The 21,487-nt window shown below is 39.2% G+C and overlaps 1 protein-coding gene and 1 long non-coding RNA gene across 2 annotated transcripts; one reads left to right on the forward strand and one right to left on the reverse strand.

The window, feature by feature from the left end:
• Positions 1-29: 29 nt before the first annotated feature.
• LOC140587530 (nidogen-2-like) lies at positions 30-6,925 on the reverse strand (the record flags this gene model as incomplete). Its single annotated transcript, XM_072708773.1, has 3 exons — positions 6,378-6,925; positions 4,565-4,867; positions 30-271 (listed from the first exon to the last, which is right to left on the reverse strand). Coding segments are annotated over exons 1-3 (752 nt in total), but the record flags the coding sequence as incomplete, so codon positions are not given.
• A 1,305-nt stretch (positions 6,926-8,230) lies between these two features.
• Positions 8,231-10,814, forward strand: LOC140587531 (uncharacterized). The gene is made up of 3 exons (XR_011989197.1): positions 8,231-9,400; positions 9,855-9,956; positions 10,346-10,814. It is a non-coding gene; the product is annotated as an uncharacterized lncRNA (long non-coding RNA).
• The last annotated feature ends 10,673 nt before the right edge of the window (positions 10,815-21,487 follow it).

Here is a 21,487-nt window from a genome sequence, read left to right on the forward strand (position 1 = left end):
ACATTCCAGGGAATTGAAATGGAACTCACTGGTAGAGATTTTTAACAGCTTTTTCAGTGCAGGTAACACTATAGTAGAGCTCCTCCATGGGGGAAAAATTTACTAAAGGCACTTCTCCCCTGCTGAATCCCACCCGAGCTGGGAGCTCCAACTGAGCATTGTAGGTCTCCTTTGGCCTTGTCCCAAAGAAATGCAGCCCATCATCAGGGTATAGAAATAACACAAAAGTGTCCACTTCATCATATGCCAGCACTACTTGGAATGTGTTCACCTACAAGGAGACGAGAAGGAAATTACATACATTTCAATGACATGAGCATGTTAAGGTAAATGGGCTGATACTTGGCAGATAAAATTTAACACAGATAAATGTAAGGTAATCCATGCAGGGAGCAGAAATATACAGTACAGATATTTTATGGGTTCCACTGAAATAAAGGTAGCTGATTACGAGAAAGATCTCGGTATGTATGTTGATGCTTCCATGTCCCACTCTCGCCAATGTGGGGAAGCAATAAAAAAGGCGAACAGAATGTTGGGTTATATCTCTAGATGTGTGGAGTTTAAGTCAAGGGAGGTGATGTTACACTTATATAATTCCTTGGTAAGACCCCACCTAGAATACTGTGTGCAGGTTTGGTCACCATACCTCAAGAAGGACATTGCTGCCTTAGAAAAGGTGCAACGAAGAGCTACGAGAATGATTCCTGGTCTTAGAGGAATGTCTTACGAGGAGAGGTTAGCGGAACTGAATCTGTTCAGCCTTGAGCAAAGGAGGCTAAGGGGGGATATGATTCAGGTCTATAAGATTCTAACGGGTCTGGATGCCGTTCAGCCAAATGACTATTTCAATATTAGTCTAAATACTAGAACTCGTGGCCATAAGTGGAAATTAGCGGGAGAACATTTTAAAACAAATTTGAGGAAGCACTTCTTTACACAGCGTGTAGTCAGAGTATGGAATAGTCTTCCTGCTATTGTAGTGGAAGCTAAAACCATGGGTTCCTTTAAATCAGAGCTAGATAAGATTTTAACAACTCTGAGCTATTAGCTAAGTTCTCCCCAAACGAGCTTGATGGGCCGAATGGCCTCCTCTCGTTTGTAAATTTCTTATGTTCTTATGTTCTTATGTTAAACCTCATAATAAGGATGAGCAATTACTGCACTTTAATTAAAATAAAAAAATAAAAAATTTTGGCTTCCAACAATTATGAAAACAAAATAATTGAGATTAAATGATTTGGTTTTGTAATGATGGTCTCTTTTGTCTTGTTTCATAAATCCAGCGCAACACTTTCCAACCCCATTTTATTTGTTTCTCAGTTGAATTATATGTAGAGTTCAAGAAAATCCAAGATTTTTTTTTAAGTTCAATAAGTGCAGATTTCAGTCAATGTGTAATCCTGCTAAATAATCATGATCTCAATACTGACCAAAAAAAATCAGAATTATGATTTTTGCCATAATTGAGTAGCCCTAAAAGCCAATTCATACTTCACTTTTCCATGTGTGCTTTTGGTTGTGGATGAGAGAACATGATGTCATTTTTGTCATCAGGGGTTAGCTGCGGACGGCTCTGGTTGGTGCACACGTAGCCCAGATTTGTCTAGCAGAAACCTTGCATTCCGACCATGCACATTGACCATGCATGTGCAAGATAATTGATAAGGTGTTTCCAGTAGGCGGCAGCACAGATTTTTAGAGATCAGCAGTCAATGATGAAAGAGTACAGCAAAAAAAAAGTCATTGTTGTTTGTAGTACTTTAGTGAACAGTTGTATGCTGGTCGGAAGTACCTTCATATCAAATTTTTCATACTGTGAAGTATACCCTGGTAAGCCATATTTTAAAAAGCAACACAATTCCAGCATTTTTAAATCTTGCCAATAAAATTTGCAGATGAGGTGGTGGTGGTGGTGGTGTGGGGGGGGGGGGGGTAGTTGTGGTATGCCTTATTACTGTAACAGCACACAAACCTTGACTAATAACTTTAAAACTGTTCATAAATGTTTACCCATTTCTCAACACTGCTTGTATTTGCATTTGTTGCATGACATCTGCTCTCTCCTGGTCTGGTGGAATATCACTGCTGTATGCATGCACCGACCACAACCATCAGCATCCACAGCCAAATGTAGCATGAACACAAGCTGCCGTGCAGATGACCATCCCCAGCTCAAAAGCACATGTGAAAAAGTATAAACTAGACTTAACCCTATACCTTAAATTTCCATTCACTTTACACTTTATAATACTGAAAATCAAAAGTAGTGTAAACTGGAGGTGCGACCTTTACTTATCCTGTACTAATATTATCCTATACTGCTGGCTGACATAAAAGACAGATCTATGCATGACAACCCACCTACATTGCAGTCGCATTTTTATCTGGTTTTGTGTGGCATATATCTACAACTCCCAAATTCCACTATACTCTTTCCAGCCCTAAAGTCTAATTAGAGGACTTCAGCACTTCCTAGAGATGTAGAAACATACCCATAAACACGTTTTAAAGAGAGTAGTGCTAATAATAAAGACATGGCTAAGCAATGAATTTGGTGGACACAGAAATAGTACAAATCAAACAGAAGGCAGAAAATCCAAACTACAATATATGAAAAAAGTTCAGCAAAAATAAAATAAATAAAACTGGAAAATGCCATGCCCAGAATATCCTACTGTATTGTCATTCACTGTACCAAGTGATATAATTATAGCAAATAGCATTACATATTATATGTATAACCACTTCTCAAAAGCACAGAAAGAAAGCAGTTGAAATTGTTGATGTCCTACATTTCAAACTCTAAAAGGACTGACAAAGCCTGGAAAAACAAAAGGTTTCAGAAAGGAGGAGTCAACTGCTCTGCTTAACTGGTACACAGCATAATTTTCTTCTGTGTTTACAAGTAAAAGGTATTTTAAAGAGTCTTCAAGACCCCAGGGAGACCCCCCAGAATTAAAAAGCAGAGTACTTATCAGACCCAGTCATTCTCCTGATTTGCTTTAGTTAGATCCATCTGTATACCTCAGGGAAGATCACAGAGACTTTGGAGAAAATTGGCTCAGCAAGCAGTTAAACAGCTTTTGCTAAACAAGCAAATAGCTAAATAGTGTATAGTCTGTTGAGAGCAGCTGACATTTAACTCACTACATTAGAGGCCAAAACAAACAACGGGAAATGTTTATTCATGAAGGTGTCTTAAAATAAAGCAACACTAATACCTTTTCTATACTAAAAGCTTATCTTTTAAAATTAGTTCTAAGAAAGCATACAGGAGCTTTTGCCTAGATAAGTGAAGTAAAAATAAGCAGTTAAATAAATCCATCCACCTATCTACCCAATTTCCAGCTGCTTACCCATCATGGGGCTGTTTAAAAGACTCTCTCTAGCAGAAAGTATCGAAACACAAATCCATATATATGCCACAGTAATATCCAACCAGAACAATGCTGTCAATAACCACAACACAGATTCACAGCTAAGCACAATCATTATAATTTATTGGGCTTACAGTAAGGTTTCCCCACAGCCCTAAGTAAATATTAAAATAGTCAAATAAGAATTATATTGTCAGCACCTATCTGATACTGCCTTTCGTGTCTCTATCTTGTTTGGCCAGCAGGTGTTACTGGCCATTTCACTCCCTGTCCAACCTGTCTGAGTTCGCATGGCTCAGGCTGGTTGAGCATATCAGAGGCTGTAACCTTACAGTCATGGATTCAAAGCCAACCTCACCTGTTCCGTTTAATTAATAATTTTTGTTCCTAGTGTTTGTAGCTCTTTTGCTTCTCTGTTTGGTTTGCCCTGTTTGTGTCCTGTGTGATTTTAGTTTTTGTCTAGCATATTCAGCCCTCTGTGTTATGGCTCCTAGTTTCTAGTTTTGTTGTAAGGCTCCTTAGTTTCATGCTTGTTTAATTGTAATTTGTCCCACCTATTCCTTGTTGTCCTGAGTCTTTCTTGATTTGATCTGATTATGCTTTGCACATATTCCTTGTTTGCCCTGGCATTCCTCTGTATTTAAGTGCCTGTCTGTGTTCAGTTCCTTAGTGAGTCATTGAGTTTGTGCTCTGTTCCCTTGCCTGTTCTTACTTCCAGTGTTGCCTTGTGCCTGAACCTTGTTTCTTGTAATTAGTTGATGTTTTCCCCATTTTGCCTTTTTGACCCCTTCTGGGTCCATTTTGTTTTGTAATTTTACTCATTGTATTCAGTTTCTTTAATAGACCGCTTTTTTGGAGCTGCAAGTGGATAATCACCCTCTTTTCCTGCCTGTAACATGCCCCGCTGCTGTGACATATACTTCACTGCAAATACCACAAAAATATCCATAGGATTAAAAGTATAATATTTGGCCCTAGAACATTTTACTACAATGAGACCTCTCTGATCTTTATATTATAACCCAGTAAATATCATAAATGATAACAGTGCTTGCCTTTGCCATACTCCTGGATTCCACACTGTGCTGGATTACACTAATGTTGACCTGCTCTGATTTCATGTAAGATGGCACAGTTCAAATGTTTTTATCCCAAAGCACCAAAAAGACAGACACAGGTCTTACCCTATCTGAAGGCCCAGAACTGTGTTTCACTTCTTCATACGCAGCAACATCTACCCAGGTAGCAATAACAGCATGTGTGGCTGTGAAGTGGACACCTGGAAAGCCACGGTTCACCTCCTGGGAAACACGCTTCAGCACACCTGGTGACTCGTCAAGCCGGTAGTAGACTGTCCCTCTCTTATTGCTAGTATCAATATCAGCTAGGAAGGGGGCAATGATGGGAAAGTCCATTGGGAAAGCATGATCCACATACTGCTTCTCCCTGGGCAAATCCTGGCAGGAAATGATTCCATTAGTAGCCACCTGCAGAAAGAAACAGGATACATGTGTAACAGATGCAGATTTTCTATTTTGAATAGATATTAAAAATGTACAATATAATCATAATAATTATAATAATAATAATTATTATTATTATTATTCTGTTGCAAGCATATATTTGTTTTAAAAAAAAAACACAATTTAACATTAGAACACATAAATTTAAATAATCAAGAATTTCTATAATTCAATAATTTTTTATAACTTTCTGGAAAGCTAGATGAACACCACTTTTCTCAGAGGCACCTCTAGCCAATCCATTTATTCATTAAATTTCATGATGAGGTTCTGATTAGTCAAACAAGGTGGGGGTAGTTGTCAACTTTGGGTAACATTTTTCTTGACAGGACACAAATATTTAGTAATAACTCAGTTACTACTGAAGTACAAATTATAAACAAATCATATACAAATATAGTTGCTATTTGAGATAAAAAAAAAATGAATCACGATTCATAAATAATGAACAAACATGAACAAAATTTCACTTGGTTATTCATTAATTGTTCCTGCAATAGCTCCTTCAGTAGTTCACAAAGGTTTACAGAATTAACAGATATAGTAACTGTTTGGGATGAAAGATGCATCATGATTCATTGATGAAGGACAAATAAGAGATCAGTCAGTATTTAACTTGTGTTATTCATGACTTGTTCCTACGGTAGTTCAGAAAGGTTTACAGAAAAAGATATTGTAACAAACATAAGAACATAAGAAATTTACAAACGAGAGGAGAGATAAAACACATTAGCGATTCATTAATGACAGATAATGTTCTCATGTTAATTTAAGTAAGACTTAGTTTGTGAATAATTAATACATAAGTAATAGTAAAATACTATATTTTTGTGCTCCGTCAAGTTACATTTTACTGGGTTGTATTAATTGGAGAGTTGCTGAAAATACTGTGGTGACATGAGGAGAAGTTTTAAAATAGCTAAGCTGACACACTTTGAAAGACCTATAACTTTACACCAACATGAAGATCTTTTAAACCAATGACTTCATGCCTAAGACTTTTGCACAGTACAGTATTTTTCCTTATAAACCTCTAAACATCAATACACTAATATTAAATACATAAATCCAAGCTTAAGTATTTAGTTAGAATTATTTTATTAGATTAAATACCGTCAATGAAATTGTAATTATACTGATGTATCTCCATTTTGAGTTGTTGAGCTGAATTATACGTCATCGTTGGGTGACTGGTCTTTAAGTGGACGACTTATCATTTTTGGAGCAATATTTCCAAAATATATCCTCTCCCGAAGCACTTCAATCAAACACTTTGTTTTCCCACAACTACAGATATTTGCATTGTAAACAACAACATTCATTCATTAATCTAACAATTTAGACCAAATAAAGGTGAAGAATATGATACAAACAGGATGTGAACAATAAATGATGTCTAAGAACGACTTTTTTTCTTTTAAAAAAAAAAATAAAAAAAAAAAGCTTCGGCATGCCATATTTCTTTGCAACTCACGTATAACTCGCTAAATTGCGTCTCGTAGAAATACATGGGTCTCTTCAGTTTGAGCGCTTCAGAAACTTCGTCGTCACCCTCTGGAAGAGTTAAATCTCCGCTGACTGTCCCAAAGGGGAAAATATTGTTCCTGTCAACAGCATTTACAAAGCATACGGTACAGAAAAACTGAAAAAATAATATTCCCAGGTTGTCCCGCATCTTCATCTTGTACTCAAAACAAAACCTGCATTAAATCCACTTCTGCGAATCAAGATAATTCGTCACCGTGCGGACTTCATGCAGATAAAGAAACGAGACGATTAGTTTTAAGGAGCTGAACCCACGGGAACCCGTAAACCGCACGCTCTGAAAAGTTTAAAGGGGTGTGTAGAAGGCGTTCATTGGCTAGGGTCTACAATACTAGCAAGTAATTGGACACCCCTTTGTTTTCAATCAAAGCAATGTACTACTTGTAGTCGTAAAACTACTACAGGGCTGCCAACTCTCACGCATCTGGCGTGACACTCACGCTGTCACGCTCGCGCAAGAATTCTTACGGCAAATGTATATTATTACATTATAAGCCTAAAATTAGCTGCATTAAAAGCGGTGGGGTAGTTTGCAAACCCTACACACTATTTACAAGGTAATAAAACTGTCACATAGGTGTAAATGCGTGTGCGGACTTGTCTGAAATCGAAAATCTCACGCCAGCCGGTGTTCTGAAATTCTTTCCTACCCATGAAAATGTCCTACCCGAGTTAACTGCGCATGCTCGTTCGCTACTTAACACACGCCCATAAATAAATGCTGCTTTCGAGTCTCTGCCTTTCGAAGAAGAAACAAGGTTAGTTTTATCGCATTTTTAGCTTATATATATATATATATATATATATATATATATATATATATATATATATATATATATATAAACATACATACATATATGTATGTATGTATGTATCTATGTGTGTGCGTGCGTGTTTGAGTATCATACATTCTCGACTTACCATGTGCATGTGCAGTTTGAATACACTCTTGCCTCAATTTTCACGCTGCTTTAAAACTTGGCTGTGTGCGAATTTAACAGTATCCATAGTTTGCATAACAGTTTACGTCTCTATGATCGCATTCTTATTATCTGTTAATAAAAAAAAATTAATAAGATTTCTATGTCATGTACACGATTTTACTCACGAAAAAGTGATTAGTATTTCTAATGATCCGAGCATTATGTTTGCATTAACAATCTAATACTGCACTTAGACCCTGGCTATAGATACATTATATGTGAAACGTAATGAAAACAAAATGTATGAATCGATAAAAACGGAATTTACTTAATTTTTTAGTGCTGAAAGTTATGTCGTGACTTCTCTATGCAAAGACTACATTTTATTCCAAGACACATTATATTGGAACACGCATTAATATATTATCCTTTCTGTTACCATTTCTGAAAATATCAGTTTTCTGAAGAATCATGGGTTATAAGAGTTTTATTTTTTTTCTTTTACAAGTATGTGCTGCTTTGTGTAACATTATTAAATTTCCTCTGTTTTCAGGTGCTGTGTAACTAATGAAGCTAGTGGGGACATTGTGATTGGACAAAAAAAAAAAAACATTATTCCAGTTAATTAAATAACAACTTAATTAGTAAAACCTGTGTGATCCATTTATTGCTGTTCTTTTCTAAGGATATTTTTATATATACTTATTTATTTATATGCAGTGTATTCTATATCTACACCAGGGGCCTGTACTACGAAGCGGGGTTACTGGCTTATCGGGGTAACTTGTCGGATTTAAGGTAGTCTTGGAAAAATGTAAGTGAGTGAATACGAAGTCCATTTAAACTGTGGTACCTTAAATCCGACAAGTTACCTCGATAAGCCAGTAACCCCGCTTCGTAGTACAGGCCACAGGGCTCTTCAAATCTGGACCTTGATTCCAAATCCAATTCCAAGGCCTTGTTTTCAGTTCTCCTAGGTAGTTTAATAATTACTGATTCTGATTGGTCAGAGGCTTCACATCTGGCTCACAGGTAAAGGAAGGCTGGAAAACCAGCAGTGCTTGGACCTCGAGGACTGTGATTTGAATAATAGGGCTCTACACAGTGGTCATCTTATATGAAATATTCACATTCCCATTTTAAATATGAAATGGACCTGCTGGTCTAATGAGTAAGGATGGGTTAGGATACTCAGAGATACATTCACTAAAGGGAAGAACATGGACATTTAAAGATTAACTATGACAATATGAAAGATAACTATATCTATATTTCTGTATCTTTAATAATATCCTACCACCCTTAACAGAGAGGGGAGCAGATATTTATGAAGTGTTTACATCTATAATAATGTCCTACCACCATTAACAGAGAGGGGAGCAGATATTTATGGAGTGTTTGCATCTATAATAATGTCCTACCACCCTAAACAGAGAGGGGAGCAGATATTTATGTAGTATTTATGTCTATAATAATGTCCTACCACCCTTAACAGAGAGGGGAGCAGATATTTATGGAGTGTTTGCATCTATAATAATGTCCTACCACCCTATAATAATGTCCTACTGTACCACCCTTAGAGTGGGGAGCAGATATTTATGCTGGTAGGATATTATCACAAGGTAGGAGAAAATAACAGATATGGTTATAAATTTCCACTACGGGTAGGAAAATATTTTAGGTAGGAAAAAATTTCAGAACACCTGCTGACAAAAGTTGACAGCTCTGCTACTAGCCATTATTACATTTTATATATTTAACATTTTTGTAGAATTGAATTTGTAAGAGTTTTGTATTTTTGTATGCCATAATTTATTGTGGAAAAACGGACACAAAAGCACATTATTATTTAATCTTTCAGCTGCTTATCGTGAACAGGACAATAGACGTAAGGCACAAGAAAAGACGCCACCAAGGGGACACCCCTGTGGCCACCACCAAAACGGCGGTAGAGATTTTATATCAGAAGCGGAACCATCGAAAGCTAAGGTCTACCGCCGGATCCTTAAACGTGTAGGACCTACAATAGGTAAGCTTGATTAGTTTGTTTGCAACGCAGTGTTGTTAAATTAGCAGGCTTGTAAAACCTTTACTTAATTTATTTTAAATGTAGTCTATATTATTATTGTTGCATTTTAAATTAATCACCTATATTTAAAATTAGTTAGCAATGTTCCACTTCACTGTGGTGGGTTGGTGCCCCATCCTGGGCTATTTCCCGCTTTGCGTCCGTAGCCTCCGGGAGGGTGAGGGTAAAATGCGGATTCCGCCGGACGTAAACTTGAGCCTTCGAGGAAGTCAGCAATGCGGTGTAACTGCGCAGTCAGTAGAATACGGTTGTCCGAAATCGTATTGTTCTTAATGTTAACATTAATTTAATTGTTAATTTGTTAAACATGTGAAAATGTTTTGTATATGTATTATCTGTTGAGCGTTCTCTAATCGAGGATAATCAGCATTTTCTCCCTCTCTTGTCCCGTCAGACAGATGTGGATGTCCATGGCTACCAACGTCACTGTTTATGGATGCCTGATCCTGACGAATAAAATAAATCATAATAAATGAATATGTCTTTCACCAAACATGTCAGTATTTTATTGTAATTCTGTATTTCTGTAGATCTCATATCCAAGCACTATTGAACTATTTTGGTGTTATCTGATTAAATTTTCTCATATAAGTACAGCTATACTGCACAGCTTGCAAGCACTCCTGTGAAGTATCTACACTAGGGGGGTGGGGGGGCCCTTGGATCTCTGGGTCCGGGGTCCGGTCTGCCCTGGTTTGGGTATGTGTAAAAGTCATTTGAAGACTGAATTGTGTTACAGTGAAAAAAACCCACAACAGCACAATAATGGGCAAGTGACTCAGGCAATGTCAGTCAGAAGGGTGTGTGAACATGCTTGGCAAACTGGGTGATAAGTATAATGATGAATGCCTGCTCACCAGTAAGTTCATGCTTATTTCCTTACAGTATCTCTTGAGGAGGCCTTCCAATGGTGTGGACAGTTTCAAAATAAAGATGGTGACTGGGTGAGGAAAATTACTGTAGTCATTTCATAGATGGGAAAAAATGGCTACTTGTCCTATACTGTATGTTGTTAATCCCACTGTAGATACTCTGTGATGGATGCCAGAGGTGGCAACACCGTGTCTGTACTGGCATGACCAAGAGCCAATTCAAACACATAACAAATGTTAAATGGTATCGCACAGCTTGTGAAGAGGAGTCTTCGCTATAAAAACGCAGCCACACTACAGTGGTATGCAAAAGTCTGCAACCACTTGTTAATTTAGCATTTTTTCCAACTTTTGACCTTTTATTTTTAACCCCTTCGTTAAACCAATGCATTTATTTGAAAAACAGTGTTACAGGGGACACAGTAATAAAAATCAAGTTTTTATTCTAGGTTGGACTTACTTTTCTGAGTTTGTTTGTTAAAGTTCCCATGTCAATTGTCTTATTGAGTAATATGCGTAATGTACTTCTCTGGCCAAAGGTGCAAAATAAATGAGTATACTTCATAGTAGAACAGACATACGTCAAGCTTTCTTCATGTTCGTGTAGGTGGCCTTGAAAAAGGACATTTTGTGTCTCAGTGATGGCTCAGTATCTGGTGGGCCACACTTTGTTCTGGGGCCACAGATCGGGAGATTGGGCAAGCCAGTCAATTGATCAGTGTTGTTCTGACGCTTCCAGTTGATCACCTGTTTGGAGCAATGGCACGGTGCATTGTCATCTTGGAACAGGAACCGGCCTTTAAACAGCTGCTGCACTGATGGCACCATACACTTTTGCAGTACTGTGATGTACTTGGTCCCACTTACCATTCCGTGAAAGATGTGCAGACGTCCGACGCCAATGGTGTTGTTCACAAATCTACAAAAAGTAATTTGAGAACATGGCAATTCACTACTTGGGTGGTATCTTGAAAGATGTATGTCCATGGAATAATGAAAAAGAAGTGTTTTCTCAATGCTTGTTTTCCTGCTACAATATTGCTGTGTCCTCATAACAAGCCATCTCAGGCTTGTTATGGCCCTTAAGCCATATGAACAGTAGTGAATGTAGTGAATTACTATGTTCTCACATTACTTTTTGTAGATTTGTGAACAACACCATGTATTCAACAATCAAATCTGCATTTGCAAAATGAAGAATTAAAAATTAAAATAAACTATTATTTAAGAAATATTCCTTGGAACAACAAATTTTCATGGATTTTCAGCGATGAAAGCACTTTCTGCCTGTTTGGTAGCCAGGCAGACACCTATGTGAGGAGGTTTCCTGGAGAGGAGTTCAAGCCTGAGTGCCTCAACCTCACTGTGAAGCATCCTTTGAAGGTCATGGTCTGGGGCTGCATGGCTGCCAGTGGTGTCGAACGTCTGCACATCGTTGCCGGCATGGTCAGTGGGACCAAGTACATCACAGTACTGCAAAAGTGTATGGTGCCGTCAGTGCAGCAGCTGTTTACAAGCTGGTTCCTGTTCCAAGATGACAATGCACCGTGTCATTGCACCAAACAGGTGATCAACTGGAAGCATCAGAACAACATTGATCAATTGAGTGGCTTGCCCAATCTCCCGATCTGAATCTCATTGAGAACTTGTGGCACAAGGTGGCTTTGGAGATATCCAAGAGACATCCAAAATCAAAACATGAGTTGATTGAGTCACTCATTGCAGCCTGGAACCATGTTATCAGCCATGATCACCTCATCAAACTGGTTCACTCAAAGCCAACATGGTGCAGGCAGGTGATGAAGAACAAAGTGTGGCCCACCAGATACTGAGCCATCACTGAGACACAAAATGTCCTTTTTCAAGGCCACTTACGCGAACATGAAGAAAACTTGACGCATGTCTGTTCTACTATATAGTATTACTCATTTATTTTGCACCTTTTGCGAGAGAAGTACATTACGCAAATTACTCAAAAAGATGATTGACATGGGAACTTTAACAAACTCAGAAAAGTAAAGCCAAGCTAGAATAAAAACTTGATTTTAATAGCCAACTGTGTCCACTGTAACACTGTTTTTCAAATAAATGCATTGGTTTAACGAAGGGGTTAAAAATAAAAGTCAGAAGTTGGAAAAAATGCTAAATTAACAAGTGGTTGCAGACTTTTGCATACCACTGTAGTGTGGCTGCGTTTTTATAGCGAAGACTTCTCTTTCACAAGCTGTGCAATACCATTTAACATTTGCTATGTGTTTGCTATGAGTTTAAATACTGTACATATATATATATATATATATATATATATATATATATATATTTTATTTTTTTATTATTTACTTCCTCAAGAGAAGGAGAGGGAGAGAGAAGGGGGGAAACAAAGGAGAAGAAGGGGGAAAGAAAGAGAGGGAGAGAGAGGAGAGGAAAGAAAAAAAAACAAAACAGATAATCTGCTTCCATGTCTGCTGAAAAGAGAAAGACAACATACAACATCTGTACTAATCACAACGACCACCAAACGTTAAATGTTGTTGAACAGCACACACAAACAGCATTACAACACATGCCCAGAAGCAACAGCCGATCAAGACAGTGTGTGTCCGTGAGCACGCGTCTGTGAGCACCTGTGTGCACACCTGTGTGTGTCAGCGCGCTGGTGTTCCTAAGGTTTCTCCATATAAATGTCTAGTAGTGTGTGTGGGGAGCCACAGCCCCGCCCACCCAGAACATGAAGCCGACACGGAGGAGACCTGGGCCCTAGACATCCAGAGGCCCCCCAGGGCACGGGAACCCCAGGAGGGCCACCACAGGGACAATTGCAGCCCCCACCCAGAAAAGGGCAAAGGAGGGGGGCCATCCAGCAGCCACATCGCAGGAGCCCCAGGGGGCCGTGGCGGCGAGCACGCAGGCCCCGCCGGCGGCCGGCCACACCAGGACAGACCGGACCCTGGGCCCAGAGATCCAAGGGCCCCCCCACCCCCCAGCCAGGGCCCCAACAGAGCCGGAAAGGCCAGGCCCCGGCAGGCAACCGCCGAGAGTGAGCCAGCACACACCAGAGCATCCAGTCCCGGACATCGAGAACCACCAACGCACCGGCAGCCGGGGGCCTCATCCACCGGCAGGGAGTGTGGCGGGGGGCAATAGAGCCTGAGATGTTATTCCAGGTGGAGTGTTGGGTGCAGACCCAACCTGACACATGCGTATAGACAAACAGGCGTACACATACACGAGCATACGTTCCCACCCTCATGCACACATAAACAAATATTCACCCATTCGCCCAACATGGAGACACACAGAAATGAACGCCGTACACACACTCACACTCCCCATATATACTCTATACTCCGAGATCCAGGCACCACCACCCCCAGAGGGGCAATCCGCCACCAGACTCCAGAGATGGATCCCTTTTTTCCTCTGGTGTGGGGACCAGAAGACCACCCCGGACCCCGCAGCAGCCGAGAAGCCCACCAGCCCAGACCCCGACCGGACGGCCCCCAGCTCCAGGTGGCGAACAGAGAACAGGGTGTGAAAAGACCCCATGCCTCCCTCCGCCCGCTCATATGTGGTGTTGGTGCGTGTTGTTCTACAGTGCTTTAAAACAGGACTACATTAATTTCCTCACCCAGTCACCATCTTTATTTTGAAACTGTCCACACCATTGGCAGGCCTCCTCAAGAGATACTGTAAAGAACTTCCACTGTAACACAATTCAGTCTTCAAATGACTTCACACACACTGTTTTTTGCATTATCTCAAATTAGTTGTACTCTTGGCATAGCAATCTGACTTTTCCGGCTCAGAGTCTGTGAAAACATAGCTAAAAGGCCCTTCTGTCAAAAGGGGCTGACAGACATTCGCTATAGTCATGTTAATATAATATAATATAATATAATACAAAATTCTTTAAAACCTGTTAAGTCTAAAACTGTAAGAGTAGGTGTACTTGTTTACAAAACAAAAAACAAAAGTTGTCTTACATAACTTTTGTAGTATTTGAAGGATTTTATACCCCATTTTAAGCACAACTGTACAATTGATTAACCCTGCCCATAACAGCCTTTTACCCCTAACTGTGCAGTATCTGTATAAACTGGACACATCTGGTTTGACCGCCCCAAAGAGCTTTGGTAAGTTAAAGTTTACCTTGCCTTATGTTTCTGTTACAGTTTTTCTGAATTGCTAAAAGACTAAACCTCATTCTTGGAACAAAACTTCCAATTGCCAAAACTCATTTATTGAATCAATCACTCTTTTGGTGAAACTTTAAACACAATTTGCAGATTTGAGCAAAACTCTAAACACATTCCCATTCATCAAAACACATTTTGCACTGTGGTGAACTTTGATGCAAAATAGAAAACACAGGCTGCAGAAGTTCAGCACAGCCACCATACAGTCGTCATCATTTAAACACAATGACTCAAAACTGTTCACACATGTTTCTAAACATGAGAAGAAGCCAAAGAGTGACTAAAACATACAATATGTGCTAGATGAGAGTGCAAGTGCCACTGGTGAGTTGAATTTCAACGTACAGATGGGTCACACAGAGGATTCTTCCCGCATCACCCAGCAAGGTGTCCCTATTGACCAGAGACCCACACAACAATTACGTTTCAAACTACATTTTCAGACAACTTCACATTATATGTGATCGTAGAGCTAAATTATTCCCTATTAGTTATGGTCTCCCATGATTATCACCTTTGTTCAAATTACACCCTTTTAAAATTCTTTCAAGGTTGTCATAAAAAGAATTTTTTAGAGGTAGGGGGGCGATATAGTGCAATCAAAGAGAATGACATATTTGAGGAAAGAGTAACATTTAGCCCAATACATTCCAAATGTTCACTGTTTGACCATGACATCTCCTGACACTGAATAGCCTACTGTCCTTCACAAATATTAAAACTCCCCCACCTTTAGAACCCATTCTATCTTTCCTGAAAACGTTATAACCCGGAACATCTACTATGGACACAGGTGAGTTTTTATTAAGCCATGTTTCAGTTAAACACAAGAAGTCCAGGTTGGAGTCTAATAAAAGATGGTGAATTTCATCGGCTTTTGATATAAGGCTTCTTACATTCAAATGACCACCTAAGATACCCTTGGGTTTTGATTGGGGGTCCCAGATGATTCTAGAATGATTGACAGTGTGGAAAATTTCCCATTTCCGGTTTTTAGAGATTGCAGGATTCAGATGTTTCACACGCGTGGTTCCCTTCAGCGTGGAGTGGATGGAATATTTGAGTTACATCCCCTGTTTATGGTGGTACTGGGATTCGAAACGACGGTGTTACTTGTACCGCGTGAATGAATCGGTGCGCTGCACGCAGTCAACTCACCCGCGACGTCACCGCTTGGCCGCATGCTGTCCTGCCGATCCGACCTTGCTGGCACTGAGGTCCCATGACCAGAGGCGTGCCGCTGGCTAAGTTGACTGCAGCGGAGATCGGCTCTATTCGAGCAAGGTCCCGAAGTCCCAGCCGTGGAAATCTCCAGAAATGCTTCGGAAACCCGGGCAGACACTCCGCGTCCAGCAGCACCCGCGAGGCAGAAGCGATGACCAAGGTTAGTTTGTTTAACCACTGACACTTGATAACAACAAAAATTGTTTACCTGTAAAACTGGAGAATTGCATTCGTTGTTTGTGGTCGCCATACCCTCGTTGACTCCTGGGCCAGGACAGGGGTGAACATCTCCAGAAAGCAGCAAACAAATTGTGACGATCAACGCATCACTTTGTTGCAGTTTAATTGTGAACTTGCGTTTTATCGCACGATGGTAGAGTTGCAGGTAGATAAACGTTGTTATCAGCGTATGTTTTCCATGCTCAAAGTTTGTTGGTTGTTTGTAGAACTCGACATTGTCAGTAGAAAACAATCCATAGCTACAGCAAGATGGCTGCAGATTATTCAGTGATTTTATGGACAAGTGGATATCAACAGGTTTTACATGTAAAAACAGTCCATAGAGAAAAAGAGCCACTACCGCTCCTGTTCTACCTGTCCCTCAGCAGAGTGTGCATCCATCATACGATTGCAGGAGGCCCAGTAGAACCCATCCACTTCCACATACACTCAGCCACCAGAACCAGAGTCTGCAGGAACCTCATCTGGTACTGCAATGGCCACCGGTACTGTTGCAGCCTTTCACATTTTTTATGATATGGTTCAATTACACTGAATTGGGATATATAATTATTGCACAGTACATAATGCATAGTGTAGATAATGATTCATGCTTTGTCATTGTGGTTCCAGGTCGGTGGGATCTTCTGGACAGTGATGTGGGGGAAAGCAGACGGATCAAGAGTTCAACAGCAGATGCTACTGTGGAGGTTCAGCAGTACCTCAGTGACCCCAATATACCACGTACTGAAGACCCTTAGGTTCTGGGATATGCAGCAGGCTGTGTATCCACACTTATACGAACTTGCAGTACAGTTTTTATGCACTCCAGCATCCTCCGTTCCATGAAAGCGGGTATTCTCCAAAGCAGGAGAAGTGGTGAATAAAAACGTAACCAACTTATCCTCCGCACTGTTGACCAAATACTGTTCCTGAATAAAAATCTGTAGACTAATGGCCCATCTTCCGTTACACAAGCACCCCTTCCCAGTTAAGTCAATGGTTTCCCAGTCCACAAGAAGTCACATTCAATTTCACCAGGTCATTAATGTTCATAATGCACTACAGACCATTAGAATTTTTGCCATTTTATAAATATTCAGATTCACTGCACTCACAATTAATCAAAATTAAGTGTTTTTTCCTTATTTGACCACTTGGTGTCACTAATGATCACCATGTCGGAAGGCTTTGAGTACTGAACCAAGCAACATCCTGAACCAAGCAACATCCCTTGGTTTTCCAGGTTTCTTTTTGGGCAAATTTTAATTAATATTTCAATGTTTGTGTGTGCACTTAACCTTCAATAGCCGAGCTGTTTTGTTTACAATCACTTACGGTGAATGGACACAGTGCAATTATTAATAAATATGTTTAAAAACATGTATATGAAAATTATGTAGTGTTCCCTATCATAATGCTTAAAGCACACTTAACTGGACATGTCTATCATTTAGGTTTATATACTTATTAGTACATTAATTCTATCTTTTGTACTTCAAAGGGACACAATATACTTATTAGTAACAGGAAAAGTATTGTGAGGTTAAACATACACAGTACAATTATTATTAATAGTGGAAAAGTATTGTGAGAGAATTCAAAACTATTTCAAGAAATATTTTCCCTCCATATACTGCAGCTGATCTGTAGGAAAAAATCTTAAATCACTATCCACAAATGACAATGACAAAACAATATGTATTTTTGTGTTGTGTAAAATCATATCCACAAAAATACAGGAGGAATTTGTACACGTGAGAAGGATTTTGCATATTTGTGGAACACTTCCCATCTATTTGTGGCATTACATTTGTGAACTTTAATTTTCGGATTATTTTCCAATTCCTACTGCAGCTGATATATAGAAAAAATCCATAAATACGAGGCGCAGCTGTGGTATATATCGTTATCGGGATATGAGATGACTCATATCAGGATATGAGATTTTGGTCATATCACACAGCCCTACTACACTGTATGCAGTGATATGGTTGATGTGTGGAGTTTGTTAGAAAGAAAATAGTTCCTACATGAAACTGCTCACAAGGTTTGCGTTAGCTTGAGTAACCGGGTCATGATTTCTGGTAAGAAACATTGCTGTTTTTCAAATTTATTTTTTGGTGCTTTAATCACCACAGAAACAATCCCATTCTGTCCCTTTATATTAGAGAGCATCAGGGTCAGTGCCTTCTGACCCCTCCCTTTTTGACCTTTCCCCATCTGGCCAGCAAGCATTGTTGGTCATTCAACCCTTGGGTGTCTGCCCTGTTCCCTGGACTGTGGTGTAGCTCAGTGGGCTGAGCATGTGGCAAAGACTACAGTCACGGTTTTGAGGCTGGTCTCTGAGCAGCCTCATTTGTTTATTTGTAATTAATGGGTGTCTGTTCCCCTGTGTTGCTTCCATCTTTTGAAAGATTGCCCTGCTTGTATTCCATTCTGGTTTTGTATTTCTATTCCATGCTTATTATTTTAGTGCTGCATTCCCAGTTAATGGTTATGTTACCTAGTTCTGGTGTGTGTTTAGTTCCTTTAGTTCAGTCTATCATCCTATATCCTATATTTCAAAGGGCCCAGAAGACATACACTTTGTCATTCCCATGCTTTTCTTTCAAAGTGATCTTTCATTGACTACTGTGAGGAACTTGCATAAATATCAACACAAATTGGGGACACAAAAGTGAAATGACAGAAAAGGTTGTCTATAGGGCTAGACACGGGTTGCAATAAATACTTAGGCAGGGGAAACATCAACTGTGATGTTATTCCTGATTATTCCTGAGCAACATAATACCAGTAACTGGTAGCTGAAAATGAACAGCTAGTGGTACTTGAACCCAATTTAATTTCTTATACCAACACATCATTACCATAAACTCTGTTGTAATGCCTCAGGTATCTCAAAATCCTGCAGAAAAATGACCCAATAATCTATACTTTGCTCGAGGCAAGTGCTGAAACAAACTTCCCGAGCCTTACCAATTAGTCTGAACTGCAATAATAAAGACGAAAGACATCTGAGGCAATTGAAAGTTTTCATGGGGTGACATTATTATTATTATTGGTGTTTATAATAATAATAATAATAATAATAATCATCTCACTAGCTTTTTGTTCAATTCCAAAGTGTTTAAAGTGTAACATTCCATGCCATTCTATTATTCCATTGTATTTTCTGAAACGGCTGGTCCCATTGAGGGTCTCGGGGGGTCCGGAGCCTATCCCGGAGTGGGTGAGGGTAAAATGCGGACCGTTTACAAACAATGGATTCCGTTTTTATAAACAGAAGTGTCGCAAAAGACGCACGACGCGTAAACAGATCACGTGGCATAGAAAGAAACCCATACGACGTTACCTAATCACGGGGTGCGTTCGAGGTGTGTCTGCAGCTGATCGTGACGTGACGTGGAGCGCGATCTGCCGTCGGCTGCAGGGGTGGAGTATACGCTGGACGTAAACAAAGGAGTATTCGAGGAGCTCAGCAAGGCGCAGCAGCTGCGCGTTCAGCCAGTGCAATTTTGTCATCCATATTACAGAGTACAATACGATTGTCCGAAATCCTTATTGTTGTTAATGTTTGACAATTATTTTATTGTTGGTTTTAAAAAAATTTTTTTTTTTAAATGTTCTATATATCATTTGTTGAGCGTTCTCTAGTCGCGTATAATTTGCATTTGGACGTCCAGCTACCATGAACGTCACAGTTTGTGGGTGCCTGTTCTGGATGAGTAAAATAAATCGTAATAAATCAGTGAATAAAAATGTTTCTTTCACCAAAAAAGTGTATTCTTAAGTATTTTTGTAGATCTCATATCGAAACACTATCGAACTATATCTTCGTGTTGTCTGGTTTCATTTTCTCATATAAGTAAGGCTACTGTACACCTTGCGAACACTCATGTGAAATATCTACACTATTATAGAAACATCACATTGGTTGGCACTGTACAAATCATTATATCAGAATTAATACAAGAAAGAAAAAGAAAATTGCAAAGCAGATCTGTTACATTTAAACATGGAAGTAGCATGTAGAAATAAGTCCCTCAGGCTTGGCATACAGTAGTGGAAAAGGCTAAATTTGTATTTTACGAAAACATTTAAAAGTGTTTGGGGCAGGATTTGTAATTATCCATTTTGTCCTATACACTGTAACAATAGGGAAGCTGCCCTGCATAATCTAAAAGTCCACAGAAGTGGCATGTAGAAATGAGGCCCCAGAACATGTGATATATTGCCAGGAAGGTCGGAATTTGTACTTTACAAAAATGTAAGATTGAAGATTCATAAGGTTTATTTGTCATGTACACAGTTGTACACACACAACATGTAGTGGAATGTAACCCTGGTACGTCACTCTGAGCAGCTGTGCATGATAAGAGAGTAACAAAATATAGAAAAAAATAAGAAAAATAATAAGATAAAAAATATATGAAATGTTCAGCTGTACATAATCTATACATAAGTGATTGGTAAGAGGTATTTTGCTGTGCAATGTACAAGAGGCCTGAGGTATGTGCCAATGATTTGGACAGTGTGAAGCAGCACCTAGTGGCATTGAGTATTGTCCTGATTTAGGAGCATTATGACCTGGGGGAAAAAGCTCTTCCTTAACCTTTCCGTTCTGTGGTGCGTTTCCCAAGACTATAGTTCGAACGAACGTTCACAAACACTGTCGTTAAGTTGCGTAGTTCGAACAACTCACGAGCTGTAGTTAGAAGCTTAGTCCCGGGTAAATACGTCAGTGATGGTGGAAAATGCATTCTAAGAAGGGTATAGTCACCGTGTAAGTAAAAAATTTAATAATCTTTCTTAATATAGTTTGGGAGAAGAAATCATTAAGGAAAAAGCTAAAACAGATTGCTAATATTTTTGATCTCACTAAGTAAGTGGACCCACAAGAATAACAAATTCATCCCAAACTCAAATTGATTTAATATTTAGTAATAAACCAGATAGGATCATCAAAACCTTCAACATGCTCACTGGTTTATCAGACCACAATATGACTCTCATAGCCAGGAATCTAAGTAAAAAACGTTTTACTCTAGTTCAACAGGAGGTATCTGTCGATATCCCCAAAAATAGGTGTGAGAGTTTTAAAAGAATGGTTCAGGGCATTAACTGGGATGATGTGTTGACAGGGAAAAATTTAGAAGAAGACTGCAAACGATTTTCTTGTACATTACAGAGCACTATTGAAAAATTTACATCCATAAAAATACATAGAAAGAAAAAGCATACTGTTCCATGGATTCATTCCAGTATTATAAAACTTATGAAAGTAAGGGACCTTGCCTTAAAAACTGCCCTTAAAACCAAACTAAGTCATGACAGACACAACTTCACTACACTACGGAACAGAGTCATTAAAGAACTTAGAAAAGCAAAGGCAAACTTCTTCTTAACTATAATTAATAACGCAGGGGGGGATGCAAAAATAATTTGGAGGCATTTGAAAAAATGAATAAGACAAAAATATAATGAAAAAAAAAACATTTGAGCTTGCTGTAGAG

This window comes from Paramormyrops kingsleyae, unplaced genomic scaffold (genome assembly GCF_048594095.1).
Source record: "Paramormyrops kingsleyae isolate MSU_618 unplaced genomic scaffold, PKINGS_0.4 ups318, whole genome shotgun sequence".
Lineage (NCBI taxonomy): Eukaryota > Metazoa > Chordata > Actinopteri > Osteoglossiformes > Mormyridae > Paramormyrops > Paramormyrops kingsleyae.